This window comes from Coregonus lavaretus, assembly GCF_964263955.1.
Source record: "Coregonus lavaretus genome assembly, contig: HAP1_SCAFFOLD_452, whole genome shotgun sequence".
Lineage (NCBI taxonomy): Eukaryota > Metazoa > Chordata > Actinopteri > Salmoniformes > Salmonidae > Coregonus > Coregonus lavaretus.
Genome location: NW_028159278.1, coordinates 186,126 through 203,814, shown reverse-complemented (window position 1 = coordinate 203,814; position 17,689 = coordinate 186,126). Strand labels below are relative to the sequence as shown.

The 17,689-nt window shown below is 41.3% G+C and overlaps 3 protein-coding genes and 1 long non-coding RNA gene across 4 annotated transcripts; all 4 read left to right on the top strand.

The window, feature by feature from the left end:
* Nucleotides 1-398: 398 nt before the first annotated feature.
* On the top strand, nt 399-2,788 carry LOC311123074 (protein NLRC3-like; the record flags this gene model as incomplete). Its single annotated transcript, XM_084197353.1, has 3 exons — nt 399-424; nt 667-833; nt 993-2,788. 3 exons carry the CDS (start codon nt 399-401, stop codon nt 2,786-2,788), a joined length of 1,989 nt encoding a protein of 662 aa, XP_084053479.1.
* A 2,552-nt stretch (nt 2,789-5,340) lies between these two features.
* LOC311123073 (vespryn-like) lies at nt 5,341-6,952 on the top strand (the record flags this gene model as incomplete). Its single annotated transcript, XM_084197352.1, has 4 exons — nt 5,341-5,564; nt 6,204-6,250; nt 6,387-6,644; nt 6,912-6,952. The coding sequence occupies 4 exons, from the start codon at nt 5,341-5,343 to the stop codon at nt 6,950-6,952; spliced, it is 570 nt and encodes a 189-aa protein (XP_084053478.1).
* Nucleotides 6,953-7,805: 853 nt separating this feature from the next.
* On the top strand, nt 7,806-9,480 carry LOC311123060. The gene is made up of 4 exons (XR_014612553.1): nt 7,806-7,864; nt 8,472-8,509; nt 9,074-9,138; nt 9,271-9,480. It is a non-coding gene; the product is annotated as an uncharacterized lncRNA (long non-coding RNA).
* Nucleotides 9,481-10,593: 1,113 nt separating this feature from the next.
* On the top strand, nt 10,594-14,271 carry LOC311123085 (apoptosis-associated speck-like protein containing a CARD). Its single transcript, XM_084197360.1, has 5 exons — nt 10,594-10,677; nt 10,809-10,941; nt 11,044-11,073; nt 13,443-13,725; nt 14,251-14,271. The coding sequence occupies exons 2-5, from the start codon at nt 10,854-10,856 to the stop codon at nt 14,255-14,257; spliced, it is 408 nt and encodes a 135-aa protein (XP_084053486.1). The 5' UTR covers nt 10,594-10,677; nt 10,809-10,853; the 3' UTR covers nt 14,258-14,271.
* The last annotated feature ends 3,418 nt before the right edge of the window (nt 14,272-17,689 follow it).

Genomic DNA, 17,689 nt, shown 5'->3' with positions numbered 1-17,689 from the left:
GTCTCTGTTTGAACTTTGACCACAGACAGTAAAAGTGTTGTCATTGTTAATGGTTCTTCAACAATGTTCAGAAATATTGACTGTTCTGTTATTTCTTATTGTAGCTGAGTGAGCTGTGACTTACATCTAAAATGAGTCTCTCTGGGGAGAGAGAGGAGGGGACCACTGCCTCTAAAATGAGTCTCTCTGGGGAGAGAGAGGAGACCACTGCCTCTAAAATGAGTCTCTCTGGGGAGAGAGAGGAGGGGACCACTGCCTCTAAAATGAGTCTCTCTGGGGAGAGAGAGGAGGGGACCACTGCCTCTAAAATGAGTCTCTCTGGGGAGAGAGAGGAGGGGACCACTGCCTCTAAAATGAGTCTCTCTGGGGAGAGAGAGGAGGGGACCACTGCCTCTAAAATGACTCAAGACACCAGTTCTAAGAGGTAAGAGATTACATGTAAAATATACAGTTCTCTTAAAGATATAAAACTAAAGGGAAAAGTTTTCCCAAATTACATCAAATGTAGTTCTACATCATTAATTTAAAAGTCCCCAAACCGATTTACCAATTGCAGACTGTAGCTTTATAAAGAAACATCAGGACTTCTATGAGTTCAGCTATACAGTTGTTGAAATTATGTTGATGAGGTATTGATGAGGTGATCTGCCTCCCTGTTTTGTTCAGTGTCCAGAAGCCCAGAGCAGAGTCACCTGCCCCCAGCCTGCTATCAATGAAGAGTGATCAGCCACCTGCTTTCAGCCAGGAACCATTACCAGATGACAATAAGGAAGTGGATAGCTTGGACAGTGAGGATGCATTAAAGATCACACACAACCTTCTGGACAGAAGAAGTAAGACTGTGTTTCATACAATATTACAAAGAACGGGACAAAGGCCCCTCTAACACACACACACACATACACACACACACACACACACACACACACACACACACACACACACACACACACATGCACTTATGAGTCCCAACTCTCATTGTTTTCCTACAGGTCAAACTCTTCTGACAGTCCAACAAGACATTAAGGCTAAACTGAAACACAAGTATCAACACATATCTGAAGGAATTGGAAACCAAAGTCTGTTAAAGGACATCTACACAGAGCTCTACATCACAGAGGGTGGAAGTGGAGGGGTCAATAATGAACATGAGGTGAGACAGATAGAGATGGCATCCAAGAAACAAACCACACAAGAGACATCAATCAAATGCAACGACATCTTCAAGCCTTTACCTGGACAAGACAAACCTATCAGAACTGTGCTGACAAAAGGAATCGCTGGCATTGGAAAAACAGTCTCTGTGCAGAAGGTCATCCTTGACTGGGCAGAGGGAAAAGCAAATCAGGACGTTCATTTCATGTTTCCTCTTCCTTTCCGTGATCTGAACCTGAAAAAGGACCAATACAGTCTGATGCAACTTCTTTCCCACTACTTCTCAGAGCTGAAAGAGATTGACAACATTGAAGATGGTGAAACGAAAACTGTTTTCATTTTTGATGGTCTGGATGAGTGTCGACTTCCTCTAGACTTCAAAAACAATGAGAGGTGCTGTGATGTCACGAAGCCAACCTCAGTGGACGTGCTGCTGACAAACCTCATCAAGGGGAATCTGCTTCCCTCTGCTCTCCTCTGGATAACCTCACGGCCTGCAGCAGCCAATCAGATCCCTCCTGAGTGTGTTGACCAGGTGACAGAGGTACGAGGGTTCAATGATCCACAGAAGGAGGAGTACTTCAGGAAGAAAATCACAGATCAGAATCTGGCCAATGAAATCATCAAACACATGAAGACATCAAGGAGCCTCCACATCATGTGCCAAATGCCAGTCTTCTGTTGGATATCAGCCACTGTCCTTGAGATGATGCTGAAAGAGGCAGAGAAGGATGAAGTCCCCAAAACTCTGACCCAGATGTTCACACACTTCACGCTCATCCAAATCAGTGTGAAGAACAAGAAGTACAACAAAGCCACAGAGACAAACCCAAAGGAACTGTCTCAGTCAGACAAAGAGATGATCCTGAAACTGGCAAAGCTGGCTTTCCAACAGCTGCAGAAGGGCAACCTGATCTTCTATGAGGAGGACCTGAGAGAGTGTGGCCTTGATGTCACAGAGGCATCAAAGTACTCAGCATTGTGTACAAAGATCTTTAAAGAAGAATCTGGGCTGAACCAAGAGAAGGTCTACAGCTTTGTGCATCTGAGCATTCAGGAGTTTCTAGCAGCAGTGCATGCTTTAGAATCATGTCTGGACAAGAAGGAAAATGTTTTTTCCACCACTAGTGAGGATGAAGAGGAGGAGTCAATCCAGTTGTTTGACTTACACAGGAGAGCAGTGGACCAGGCCTTGAAGAGTGAGAATGGACACCTGGACCTGTTCCTCCGCTTCCTTCTGGGTCTCTCACTGGAGTCCAATCAGAATCTGTTACGAGGCCTTCTGACACAGACAGGAAGTACAACACAGAGCAATGAGGAAACAGTTGAGAGAACAGTCAGGTACCTTTTAGACAAGATCAAAAGGGAATCCTCACCAGAAAGGATCATCAACTTGTTCCACTCTCTGAATGAACTTGGTGCCAACTCTCTAGTTGAAGACATGCAAACCTCCCTGCGATCAGGAACTCTTTCAGAAACAAGACTAAAACTTGACCAATGTTCAGCCCTGGCCTACCTGTTACTGATGTCAGAGGAGGTGCTGGAGGAGTTTGACCTGAAGACATACACCACATCAGAGGAAGGTTATCAGAGGTTAATGCCGGTAGTGAATACCTGCAGGAGAGCACTGTAAGTTCTGCTATTGAGTTGATGTATACATTATCATTATTCTGAAGGATTTGTATATCTAACAGATGATCTCCTCTCTCCAGACTGGATCGCTGTGAACTCACAAATACATCCTGTGAGACTCTGGCTTCAGCTCTGCAGACACCAAACTCCCCCCTGAGAGAACTGGACCTCAGCTACAATGACCTGGGAGACAGAGGAGTGGAGCTGCTCTGTGTTGGACTAACCAGTTCACTCTGCAACATACAGACACTAGTGTGAGTTAAATATCTTCAGTATCCACTGTGAGTGTTTATATATTATGTATGTAGTTAGTATGTGTATGTTTTTAACATTTTAACAAATTTATGCACAACATTTGAGAGAAATAAGCTTTTGTGCGTATGGAACATATCTGGGATCTTTTATTTCAGCTCATGAAACGTGGGACCAATACTTTACATGTTGGGTTTATATTTCTGTTCAGTACAGTTAGTATGTGTATGTTTTTAACATTATTTTAACATTTTTGGGACATATCCAGAAACATACATAACATATATAAAACTAAGGTAAATATCTTGAGTGAGTTAGTATGTTTTTAACATTGGTTAATCATGTGTCCTTCTGTTATTGTCTTAATGCATCTCATTATTCTTAAAGCTTTGCATATTTAACAGTGTATCGCTATATCTCCTCTCTCCAGACTGTCTGGCTGTAAACTCACATATGAATCCTGTGAGACTCTGGCTTCAGCTCTGCAGACACCAAACTCCCCCCTGAGAGAACTGGACCTCAGCTACAATGACCTGGGAGACAGAGGAGTGGAGCTGCTCTGTGTTGGACTAACCAGTCCACTCTGCAACATACAGACACTAGTGTGAGTTAAATATCTTCAGTATCCACTGTGAGTGTTTATATATTATGTATGTAGTTAGTATGTGTATGTTTTTAACATTATTTGAACATCTTGGTAAATATGCAGAAACATACATAAAATGTGATAAATATATCAAACTAAGGTTAAATGTCTTGAGTGAGTTAGTATGTTTTTAACATTGGTTAATCATGTGTCCTTCTGTTATTGTCTTAATGCATCTCATTATTCTTAAAGCTTTGCATATTTAACAGTGCATCACTATATCTCCTCTCTCCAGACTGGATGGCTGTAAACTCACATATGAATCCTGTGAGACTCTGGCCTCAGCTCTGCAGACACCAAACTCCCCCCTGAGAGAACTGGACCTCAGCTACAATGACCTGGGAGACAGAGGAGTGGAGCTGCTCTGTGTTGGACTAACCAGTCCACTCTGCAACATACAGACACTAGTGTGAGTTAACTTTCTTCAGTATGAGTTATTATGTGGATGTTTTAAACATTATTTGAACGTCTTGGTAAATATGCAGAAACATACATAAAATGTGATAAATATATCAAACTAAGGTTAAATATCTTGAGTGAGTTAGTATGTTTTTAACATTGGTTAATCATGTGTCCTTCTGTTATTATCTTAATGCATCTCATTATTCTTAAAGCTTTGCATATTTAAGTGTATCAACATATCTCCTCTCTCCAGACTAGCTGGCTGTAAACTCACATATGAATCCTGTAAGACTCTGGCTTCAGCTCTGCAGACACCAAACTCCCCCCTGAGAGAACTGGACCTCAGCTACAATGACCTGGGAGACAGAGGAGTGGAGCTGCTCTGTGTTGGACAAACCAGTCCACTCTGCAACATACAGACACTAGTGTGAGTTCACTATCTTCAGTATGAGTTATTATGTGGATGTTTTAGACATTTGTTAATCATGTGCTCTTCTGCCCTCTAGTCTAGGTCAGTGTGGTCTGACAGAGGGTTGCTGTTCAGATCTGGCCTCAGTCCTGAGTTCACCCAACTCACAACTGAAACAACTGGAGCTGAGAGACAATGACCTGCAGGACTCAGGAGTTACACTGCTGTCTGCTGGACTGGAGGATCCAGACTGTAAACTACACACACTGGGGTAAGTACAGCTGTTTCAGTCAGGTCGGTACTGAGCTGAGTTACACTGCCCTCTGCTGGACTGGAGGATCCAGACTGTAAACTACACACACTGGGGTATGTACAGCTGTTTCAGTCAGGTCGGTACTGAGCTGAGTTACACTGCCCTCTGCTGGACTGGAGGATCCAGACTGTAAACTACACACACTGGGGTATGTACAGCTGTTTCAGTCAGGTCGGTACTGAGCTGAGTTACACTGCCCTCTGCTGGACTGGAGGATCCAGACTGTAAACTACACACACTGGGGTAAGTACAGCTGTTTCAGTCAGGTCGGTACTGAGCTGAGTTACAATGCCCTCTGCTGGACTGGAGGATCCAGACTGTAAACTACACACACTGGGGTATGTACAGCTGTTTCAGTCAGGTCGGTACTTAGCTGAGTTACACTGCCCTCTGCTGGACTGGAGGATCCAGACTGTAAACTACACACACTGGGGTATGTACAGCTGTTTCAGTCAAGTCGGTACTGAGCTTAGTAAAACAAATACTCTGAAAATGTTTGTGTCATGGACAAATGTATGGGTGTCCTACAAGATGATTGACACCAGTCCACCAACCGAGACAGCTGTTGTGTCTCTCTGTAGGCTGTCTGGCTGTCTGGTCACAGAGGAGGGCTGTGCTGCTCTGTCTTCAGCTCTGAGGTCAAACCCCTCCCACCTGAAAGAGCTGGACCTGAGCTACAATCACCCAGGAGACTCTGCAGGGGGACTGCTTTCAGCTGCTCTGGTGGATCCCACAGATAAACTGATGAAGCTGAAGTAAGTCAGAATAGATGTCCTAATAGTGTGAGCAGTGGTTGTGTCCTATGTAGTGTAGTAGGTTCAGTAACATGAGGACATGATGGTAGAATACAGGGGAAGTTTACCCAGCAGGCTTAGCACTCCAACACAGCATACATCATCACCACATGAATACTCTTCTTCTGCATCTCTGATATCCTGTTGGAATTGTACTCTGTTCTGTATGCAGTAGGTAGGATAGAATACCTGTATTTCTCTAGTAATGAATTGTACTCTGTTCTGTATGCAGTAGGTAGGATAGAATACCTGTATGTCTCTAGTAATGAATTGTACTCTGTTCTGTATGCAGTAGGTAGGGTAGAATACCTGTATGTCTCTAGTAATGAATTGTACTCTGTTCTGTATGCAGTAGGTAGGATAGAATACCTGTATGTCTCTAGTAATGAATTGTACTCTGTTCTGTATGCAGTAGGTAGGATAGAATACCTGTATGTCTCTAGTAATGAATTGTACTCTGTTCTGTATGCAGTAGGTAGGGTAGAATACCTGTATTTCTCTAGTAATGAACTTGGATAGTGCACCAGAACACAACAATATGGTTTAAATGTTGACTGCTTTATTAGGTCTTTGTCAGTCAATAACCTGTTTCTCCTACAGTGTGGATCATGGTGGAGAGTTCAGGCTGAAATCAGGGCTGAGGAAATGTAAGTCTCTTCAATCCTAATTAACTGCATATTCAGAACTACAGTAACATAGTAACTAATCAATACTTGTTCTCTACCTACAAAACAACATTTTATATGAAGATGTGGTTTGATTAAACTCTCCTTTTGTCTACAGATGCCTGTCATCTCACCCTGGACCCAAATACAGCAAACCCAAACCTGATACTGTCTGAGGGGAACAGGAAGGTGACATGGGTGGAGGAGGAGCAGCATTATGAAGACCATCCAGACAGATTTGACCATCTTCCCCAAGTTCTCTGCAGAGAAGGCTTATCTGGATCTCGTTATTACTGGGAGGTGGAGAGGGATGGTGACATGGCTTACATTGGTGTGGTGTACAAAGGAATGAAGAGGAAGGGAGAGGAGAATGACAGTAGGATTGGAGACAATAGGAAGTCCTGGTGTTTATTCTACTATTACAGTGGATATTACTTTTACTTTCACCATGCTGGAGTCATCAGATCCATCTCTGGTCCTGTTTCTAACAGAGTTGGAGTGTATCTGGACTGGCCAGCTGGTACTTTGTCCTTCTATAGTGTGTCCTCCCCTGGTACACTGACACACCTTTACACAGAACACACCACATTCACTGAACCCCTCTATCCTGGGTTTGGGTTTGAGGTTTTCTCCTCCTCCTCAGTGACCCTGTGTCAGATAGATGACCAACACATTCAAAGGTGAGTCATAGCAATGTTTTATCATGTGTTTTCCTCTGGAATCATTCCTACAATTAGATTAGTATTGGTGTGTTTTAATGTGTTCTGTTGGACCTACAGACAGTTAGATTAGTAGTAGTGGTGTATTTTAATGTGTTCTGTTGGACCTACAGACAGTTAGATTAGTAGTAGTGGTGTGTTTTAATGTGTTCTGTTGGACCTACAGACAGTTAGATTAGTAGTAGTGGTGTGTTTTAATGTGTTCTGTTGGACCTACAGACAGTTAGATTTGTAGTAGTGGTGTGTTTTAATGTGTTCTGTTGGACCTACAGACAGTTAGATTAGTAGTAGTGGTGTGTTTTAATGTGTTCTGTTGGACCTACAGACAGTTAGATTTGTAGTAGTGGTGTGTTTTAATGTGTTCTGTTGGACCTACAGACAGTTAGATTAGTAGTAGTGGTGTGTTTTAATGTGTTCTGTTGGACCTACAGACAGTTAGATTAGTGGCGGTGGTGTGTTTTAATGTGTTCTGTTGGATGTACAGATGTTTCCTCTCCTATGTCTCACTGTAGTGTCAGTTTCACTCTAACCACAAGAGGGCATCAGAACCTGTTAAAATGATACCTGGTGACTTCACGTCTCTAGGGGCTTTCATCAAGATAAGCAATGTCACCTGTAATGTCACCATCAGTATTGACTTCATGGAAGTTGACATAGTGTTATGTCACATTAGGCAATGCACCCTACATAGGGAGTGGTTCTGTCACCCTTTGTACACCCTTTGTATTGCTTATGAAGACTGTATGTATGCTATATAAAGCCTTTATAAGTTGTATTTAGTTTAATCACAGTCTATCCATCTGCTTTCCCAACAGCCGAGACCATGGTGGAGAGTGTTGTATCAAGCCTGGACCTGAGAACACCAGAGACCAGATATGTGAGTGTTGACTGATAATTGTTTTAAAATCAAAATACGATTAAAGCGTTCTTGAGTCCCAGGCAAGGAACACAATCATGATCTATTTGGTCAAAACAAACTTAAAGGTAGAGTCAGCAATATGATGTAGATGCACAAAGTAAACATCATAGTGGGTAAACTTCTACAACAACTAAGGGCGTTGGAGCACGATGCTAAACTTCTCTGTTTTGGTCCCGTGGCTACCACGCTGTAAGAGAGTGAAGAGAACCCGTGCACATGGGCAGATACTGTGAGAGAGAGAAGTCAGGCATCTTGCTCATCACAATATCTGCGGTGCTGCTCGTACAACATCATTTAGCTGACTCTACCTTTAAGCTCTCATCCTGGGATCTACCAGAAATCAGGCCCCCAACATCTACAAAACATGGACCAGAACCATGTTGTTTCCTGCTTCCACAAACATTCATTAATATAACACTCATGTCAGATTATGGGATGATAATGAGTGTACATTCTGAGACTGTTGCTCACTTACATTCATTTTTATTACAAGTCTGTTTAATATTTATTAATTTATTATTACATGAGATTGTCCATTTTAAATAACAACTACTTTTGACTTCAGGGATTCCTCAGAGCTGTAAGACTTGTGACCATGTTGAGGTAAGTCATAATGTAAATTCTCACTTTTACATACCTTCAGGAGTCAGGCACAGTCTGAAAGCCAGGTGTGTACTGACCAACCATTCATACTGGGATATAGACAGTCCTGTGTTCTGCTTTAGTAATATAAACACAGTCTGAAAGCCAGGTGTGTACTGACCAACCATTCATACTGGGATATAGACAGTCCTGTGTTCTGCTTTAGTAATATAAACACAGTCTGAAAGCCAGGTGTGTACTGACCAACCATTCATACTGGGATATAGACAGTCCTGTGTTCTGCTTGTAGGAATGCAGGATTTTAACTTCTGTCATATTTTGTCATTAGACAGTTTAATTTGATCAATCACCAGCATTCCATGTAACATTGAATAAATACATTAGATAAATTACTTTCTTCATTTAATGAGCCAGTTTCCCGGACAAAGATTAAGCCTAGTCTTGGACCTTAAATAACTTTCTATTGAAACTTCCATTGATCATGCTTTAAGTCCAGCACTAGACTCAATCTGTGTCCAGGAAACTGGCCCCATATGTATAACTGACATGCTTGTCCTTGTTCAGGACTCCACACACTGGCTTCCGATTGAACCCTTGACTTCCACTGTCCAGGAAGTGACAATGTTCAGGTAAAATAACTACTTTTAACATTTAATTCCACTTGCTAGTGTATTTCCCCATTACCTTTGGGAATAGTCTTCTAATCCAACCTCTCCATTTGACGATTGACCCTCTCTACCATATCTTGTTGTTGCCCTCAGGCACAGGACACCCAAAGGGCGTTATGAGTGCACAGTGTCTGGGCTCCGCTGGGTGTGTGACAGAGATGTCATTCTGAAGTATCACTTCAGGAACTGGGATCCCTACAGTCAACTTCTGAAAGACATGCAGTACGGACAAGGTGGTCCATTGCTGGACATCACTATGGAGTTAGGTGAACTGGAGGAAGTTCATCTGCCACACTTTGTCTGTTTAGGTAAAACCATATTCACATAGTATTCAGAAAGACATTTCCATGTAACTGAGTTTCACTTCCTGAATGAATACATGAATATTCTGGGAGTTTGAGTTTACTGTGATCTGATACTGCATATTCTTTGTGTTTTAGTTGGATGAATAATATAATATTTGTCTTTCTGTCTCCTTTTTTATTGTGTTGTTCAGGGACCAACCCTTGCCTGAGGAATGAGATGAAGATTCTTCATGTAGAGGAACATGGAGTGTCTGTTGAGGAAGTGCATGAGGTCACCAGATTCCATGCTAAGATTCTCCATCCCAAGTTCTCAGCTATCGCTGTTATACTGAGCTATATCTTTTTTTGGAACGTAGATGTCCACTGTGACGTGGTCCTCTATATGGCAGTAAAAAAGGCAACAGTAATTTCACGGCTGTACATGCTCCTCAGAAACTCCAGTCAGAAAGAGGTGAGGCACCATCATTGAAGTGACAACAGTATGTTGAAACTTACTAAAGGAAAGCTGATAGTTTGTTGAAAATCTATAGATTACGAAGACAACATGCAGCTCTGTGAGAAATCTATTTCTGTCTCATTCATTTGAAGAGCCAGTAGACGGCACTCTTCTCTCTGTTCGAAGGAGAACCCAATGCCCCGGGGCAGTGAAGGGGACATTGCCCCGTGTAAGGTGCTGTCTTTCGCATGGGACGTTAAACAGGTTTCCTGACTCACTGTGAACACTAAAGATCCCATGGCACTTATCGTAAGAGTAGGGGTGTTAACCCCGGTGTCCTGGCTAAATTCACTATCTGGCCCTCATACCATCATGGCCACCTAATCATCCCCAGCTTCCAATTGGCTCATTCATCCCCTTTCCCCTGTAACACTTCCCGAGATCGTTGCTGTAAAAGAGACTCTCTTCTCAGTCAATTACCTGGTAAAATAAGGGTAAAATAAATACAAAATAGTGTACACATTTTTTTGATGTTGACAAAAAAGGATTGCTCAGTGAGCTGCATGTTGTGTGAATTATTAGACTACATTGTTCAGACTGACTACTACACTGCTCATTTTGTAGGCTGTTCGGGACCGGGAGAAGAATCAGGTGTCCCAAGGATAGTCCGAATTTCTGCTGTCAAGTCCAAAGGGGTCCTTAAAGCTGAACAGTTGGTTTGCAGTCAAGAATCCCCATTCCTCCTCCATCAATCCAGAGGTGCAGTTTTAGCAGGCTGAGGACATGAATCTGTCATATAATATATTAATAACTGGAATATCATTCTATTTCTTTCTCTCTCTCTCTGTCTGTCTGTTGTCTCAATCGTTGCACCATATGACCTTCTACAGAAGATTCAGCTGTTACCTGCAGACACCACACCAAGCTGTTGTAAGATGGTTATGGGAAACACAGGGGTTGACATTGAGATGGAGTTAATCGGGGATGATGAGAGGACAGTATGGAAATCAGTGGTATCAAAAGGTAAGAAATACTATACATGAACAGTATGTCAATCATAAATGTCCTTTTCTTCCAGATGCTATTAAAATGTTTTTATGATGTTTTCTCTTGTTTGTCTTTTAGATGAATACAGCAAAGACTCTCATCCAATAGGTACGTTTGTTTTTGTGGACGAGGTTTATAAAACGGGTTATAGAGCGAACGTCTCTTCAAGTTGTGATGAAGGACACTGATGAAGACCTTCATGAGTCATGTTCAGTGGGGTGATGAAGGTCTTCATGAGTCATGTTCAGTGGGGTGATGAAGATCTTCATGAGCTAAATGACTAAAATGTAAATGTAAAAATGTCATGTTCAGTGGTGTGATGAAGGTCTTCATGAGTCATGTTCAGTGGGGTGATGAAGGTCTTCATGAGTCATGTTCAGTGGGGTGATGAAGGTCTTCATGAGTCATGTTCAGTGGGGTGATGAAGACCTTCATGAGTCATGTTCAGTGGGGTGATGAAGGTCTTCATGAGTCATGTTCAGTGGGGTGATGAAGGTCTTCATGAGTCATGTTCAGTGGGGTGATGAAGGTCTTCATGAGTCATGTTCAGTGGGGTGATGAAGGTCTTCATGAGTCATGTTCAGTGGGGTGATGAAGGTCTTCATGAGTCATGTTCAGTGGGGTGATGAAGGTCTTCATGAGTCATGTTCAGTGGGGTGATGAAGGTCTTCATGAGTCATGTTCAGTGGGGTGATGAAGGTCTTCATGAGTCATGTTCAGTGGGGTGATGAAGGTCTTCATGAGTCATGTTCAGTGGGGTGATGAAGGTCTTCATGAGTCATGTTCAGTGGGGTGATGAAGGTCTTCATGAGTCATGTTCAGTGGGGTGATGAAGGTCTTCATGAGTCATGTTCAGTGGGGTGATGAAGGTCTTCATGAGTCATGTTCAGTGGGGTGATGAAGGTCTTCATGCGTCATGTTCAGTGGGGTGATGAAGGTCTTCATGAGTCATGTTCAGTGGTGTGTAATGCTACAGAACATTCAGACAGAAACCCAGTGCCTTGGAAAAGTATCTGCATCACATTATATTGTGTTACAAAGCAGGATTAAAAGGGATTTAAATGTCATTTTATGTCAACAATCTACACAAAATACTCTAATGTCAAAGTGGAAGAATATTTATATATATTTAGATTGATAGAAATGAAATAGCTCCCTGAGTCAATACATGTTAGAAACACCTTGGCAGCCATTACAGCTGGGAGTCTTCTTGTCTAAGTCTCTAAGAGCTTTCCACACCTGGATTGTACAATATTAGCCCATTATTCTTTTCATAATTCTTCAAGCTCTGTCAAGATGTTGGGGATTGTGGCTAGACTGCAGTTTTCAAGTCTTGCCATAGATTTTCAAGCAGGTTTAAGTCAAAACTGTAACTTGGCCACTCAGGAACATTCACTGTCTTCTTGGTAAGCAACTCCAGTGTAGATGTGGCCTTGTGTTGTAGGTTATTGTCCTGCTGAAAGGTGAATTCCTCTCCCAGTGTCTGGTGAAAAGTAGACTGAAGCAGGTTTTCCTCTAGGATTTAGTCTGTTCTTAGCTCCATCCCGTTTCTTTTTATCCTGAAAAACTCCTCAGTATTGTCAAGCATACCCATAACATGATGCAACCACCACCGTGCTTGAAAATAAGGAGGCAGTTACTCAGTGATGTGTTGTGTTGGATTTGCCCCAAACATGAGGCTTTGCATTTAGGCCAAAAAGTGTATTCCTTTGCCGTTTCCTTTTGCAGTATTACTTTAGTACCTTGTTGCATATAAGATGCATGTTTTGGAATATTTTTATTCTGTATATTTGTGTTATTTTAAGTCATTATTGTGGAGTCACTACAATGTTGTTGATCCATCCTCAGTTTTCTCCCATCACAGCCATTGAACTCTGTAACTGTTTTGAAATCACCAATGGCCTCATGGTGACATCACTAAGCAGTTTCCTTCCTCTCCTGCAGCTCAGTTCAGAAGGACGACTGTATCTTTGATGTGTCTGGGGGGTTTAATACATCACCCACAGGATAATTATTAACTTGACCATTCTTAAAGAGATATTCAATGTCTGATGTGTTATTGTTACCCATCTACCAATCACTGCCCTTCTTTATGAGGCTTTCTAAAAGATCCCTGGTCTTTGTATATAGTTGAATCTGTGCTTGAAATGCAACACTTGACTGAGGGACCTTACAGATGTTGAATGTATGGGGGACATGTCCACTTTGACATTAGATTATTCTGAGTAGATTGATGATAAAACATTAATAAGGGCATCAATTTTCAATGACTTCTCAATAAACCTAATAGGAAAAATTATTATTTCTATTTTCTATTTTAAATTGACTGACTTGAATTGGAATTGACCACAACCCTGGAGTCGGCTCTATACAATAAATGACTATCAGAGGAATGATAACTGGAGAGACTGGAAGATGTAGAAACAGCTGCTGTTAACCCTAAAGCCATATTAATTTAATTGACCCCCCCCCTTCAGCATTAACAGTCCCTGACATTCCTGCTGAGGAGTTTCTGAAGAAACACTGGGCTAAACTAATTCAGCGAACCAAAAACTCAATGCCAATAGCAGATGATCTGTGGTCAAAGAACATGATTGGTGAAGAAGAGCACTCCAGAATAACAGCTGAAACAACTGAACAGGACCGAATGAGAAAACTACTGAAAGCAGTCATCCCCAAAGGACCAGAAGTGACGGGAGCTTGTCTCAAAGCTCTCGTTGAACATGAAAACCATCTTGTTAAGGACTTGAGTGAATCTAGGTAAGACAGTTTTCTTTGCTCCCTCCCTTGAATATGTGTAATGATTAAATATGGGTCAAATAAAAACACAGCTACCCAGATCAAAGAGGAACTGTTTTCCAGAATGGAAGCATGTTTTAGTGTTTCTGTCTGTAATAAATGACTGTTATCTTATTGTAGTTACATCATAGGACCATCATCACATTATCTCAGGTGGAACTCCTCCTTCTCCTCCATACTTTCTGATCTCTCTCTCCCCTTCTCCTCCATACTTTCTGATCTCTCTCTTCCCTTCTCCTCCATACTTTCTGATCTCTCTCCCTTTCTCCTCCATACTTTCTGATCTCTCTCTTCCCTTCTCCTCCATACTTTCTGATCTCTCACTTCCCTTCTCCTCCATACTTTCTGATCTCTCTCTTCCCTTCTCCTCCATACTTTCTGATCTCTCTCTTCCCTTCTCCTCCCTACTTTCTGATCTCTCTCTTCCCTTCTCCTCCATACTTTCTGATCTCTCTCTTCCCTTCTCCTCCATCCTCTTTCTTGTAGAACCTAATCTGAAGACGCTGATGCCGGTCTCCTAGTCTGTGGACTAAGACACTTCTTCACCTAATCTGAAGACGCTGAGGCCTGTCTCCTAGTCTGTGGACTAAGACACTTCTTCACCTAATCTGAAGACGCTGAGGCCTGTCTCCTAGTCTGTGGACTAAGACACTTCTTCACCTAATCTGAAGACGCTGAGGCCTGTCTCCTAGTCTGTGGACTAAGACACTTCTTCACCTAATCTGAAGACGCTGAGGCCTGTCTCCTAGTCTGTGGACTAAGACACTTCTTCACCTAATCTGAAGACGCTGAGGCCTGTCTCCTAGTCTGTGGACTAAGACACTTCTTCACCTAATCTGAAGACGCTGAGGCCTGTCTCCTAGTCTGTGGACTAAGACACTTCTTCACCTAGGAATGTATTTTGTGTGTGTGTGTGTCTTTGTATATACTGTGTGTGAGTTGGTCTCTGATTACTGTGATTAGTTCAATGTAACGTCATATACTATACATTATAATCAGTCTGTTTTGGGTTAGCAGAATCATTGTATATCATTGGTTTTCCATCCTATCATGTTACCACACAGATGTGACTGTCTAGCTCAGCGGTTCCCAATCTTTCCCATTCTGGAGACCATCAAATCACCGTCCAAAGCTCTTGAGGACCACCATTCACGGAGTCACTGTTCTTTTTTCACATCAAATATATTGCTGGTCAAATTCTATCAATAGATGTGAATGTAACAAAGCCTGTAAAGGTCTATTTTTATAAACTAGTTGCATTGTGAAAAGGAATGTAAAATTGCTTATAATACCATTAATATTCCCAACTGTTATTATTTTAGAATAATAAAATACTACAATCTAAAAAGTAATTGAGGACCACCTGCACCACCCCCCAAGGACCACAGGTTGGGATCCACTGGTCTGGAGTCCTTCTGCCAAACCTGGTTGTTGTGTCACACTGCCCCCTCCTGGTAGCACTGCAAAACATCACCTTTTTAAATTAAAGAATGTAATTTCAGTTTTACTAGATAGAATCTTAACTTATAGGCTGAATACTTGTATTAAGTGTATATAGACTTTACATGAACCTATGGGTGTTGAATCCGCCCACTGTGTTGAAACAGGAAGTCCATTTATAATGAAGTAGAGGAACGGGTCCACCTCTTATTGTAGATCAATGGTGCCGCTACTTCACTTCACCTCCGTTCCGCCAGTATGAATAACCAAGACGTAGAAAGAATAAGGTCGTGACCTCGGCGATTTTCCTTCAAAATAAAAGTCCCGCAATGATGATTGTGATTATTATTTTTTTTTACTGAAATTCGTAACATTTTTTGTATTAGATATCTGACACTAACACCTCTATTTCAGTCTAGGAAAAGTTTTTTCTTAGCTTTTGTTGTTTCATTTCATTGTAAGGCTTTGTACATTCCCCACGGGCTTTAAAGGGATGATTTTGACCATATCTGGTTAATTAGGGGCGTTTCTAAATGCTAAATAGCCAAAGTAATACACAAGAACTGAGGCTGAGAACAACTGGTATTTATCAATGGCGACCTCCTACGTTTGCGTCATAGGATTGGTTGATACATCATACTTTTTCTATGCATACCAACAAAATTAAGTTTATAAGTTGTATTTTAAGATAGATTCTACACAATATTTATATATTTAAATGTGCATGTACAAAACAATACTGACATTTATAAACTTGGCGCATGCATATTTCCAGTTATATAAATCAAACGGTGCCCGCGTGAACCAGCATTATAACTCCACCTGACATACACCCATCATTCACCCTTCATGGTGACAATAACGCCCTTATTTGCTGTATACTTTGGAAGGATTGGAATTAGGCCCAGACAGTATATCTAAAGGAAATATCCATGGCGAACTTGATCAAATGTCTTTGAAGATGTTGGCAGAATGTTTTCTTTTACAGTGACATTTGCTGTAGGCCTTTCTGACCTCTCTAATAGGCCCAATGAAATGAGAAATGCGCATGGTAATTTGTTGTATGGCTACATTGGGAATATGAACTCATCATGGCCAGAAAAGGGGAGGAATTTATTATGCAATGATTATGATAATGTATTATGTTTATAAATGAAAAATTGTCTACGCAAGAAATGTCACATTACATCATTCAGACGTCGCCTACAAACGTCAATGGAAAAGGTGAAACGTCTGTTCTAACGTTAAACTGCGCTTCAGATCGGATCGCATAGATCAAAATAGGCTGCTGGAAATACTGTAGCTGATCTATTTACTACTGTGAAGTGGGTCCTATTAAATTAGAGATGGGACGAATGGTAGCCAATCCGAACTTGTTGTAGGCCTATAGGATATTTCGCGAGTATATGCTTTGTTCTGCAATATTATATGCCTATTTCTAATTATTTTAGAATGTAAAGATGAATTGATTTTCACTAACGGCAAATGATTGCATCTTGTTATTAACCTTTTTATTGTTATGAATAAGCGTGTCTATCATATCCCACATTTACACTAAATACTAATCTACTTGCCTTCCTGCAATGCAATACTTCAACCACTAGAAACTGTGAATACGCATGGTCTAAAGTTAGCGGGAAAGTGAGGGTGTCTGTCTGTCTTATGTCTGTCTGTCTGTCTGTCTGTCTGTCTGTGTGTCTTCTGTCTGTGTGTGTGTCTTCACATATTTCTATATTTCTTAATTCCATTCTTCTACTTTTAGATTTGTGTGTATTGTTGTGTATTGTTAGATACTACTGCACTGTTGGAGCTAGGAACCCAAGCATTTCACTACACCCACAATAACATCTGCTAAATATGTTTATGCGACCAATAACATTTGATTTGATTTAAATGGCCCCTGGGTGTGAGAATTCATTATTGAAAAATATATAGAGAAATGTTGGTAAACCAATACATAGTCAGGGTTGGGGTCAATTCCATTAAAATGTCAGTCAATTCAGGAAGTAGACTGACATTCTAATTCCAATTCTCCTCAATGCTTTTCAATGAAGACAATTTGGATTTGGAATTTGGTTAACTTTCTGACTGGACTGGAATTCAAATGGAAGTGACTCCAACCATGTACATAGTCACTATGAACATATAGACCTTAATGATATTTTTAGTAAAAGGTAAATATAGTGTTTATTATCCTGTGGTGTGTTAATCTCTCTGTGTGTGTCTGGGTTTGGGTATATGCTTTAGTGTGTGTGTGTGTGTGTGTGTGTGTGTGTGTGTGTGTGTGTGTGTGTGTGTGTGTGTGTGTGTGTGTGTGTGTGTGTGTGTGTGTGTGTGTGTGTGTGTGTGTGTGTGGGAGAGAATTGGTGAGATAATGAATAAATAATGAGTTAATTTGTATCCCATTATTCTAGGTCAGTGTATTCCAACCTCTCCTCTGGGATCCCTAAGGATCACATTATTCTAGGTCAGTGTATTCCAACCT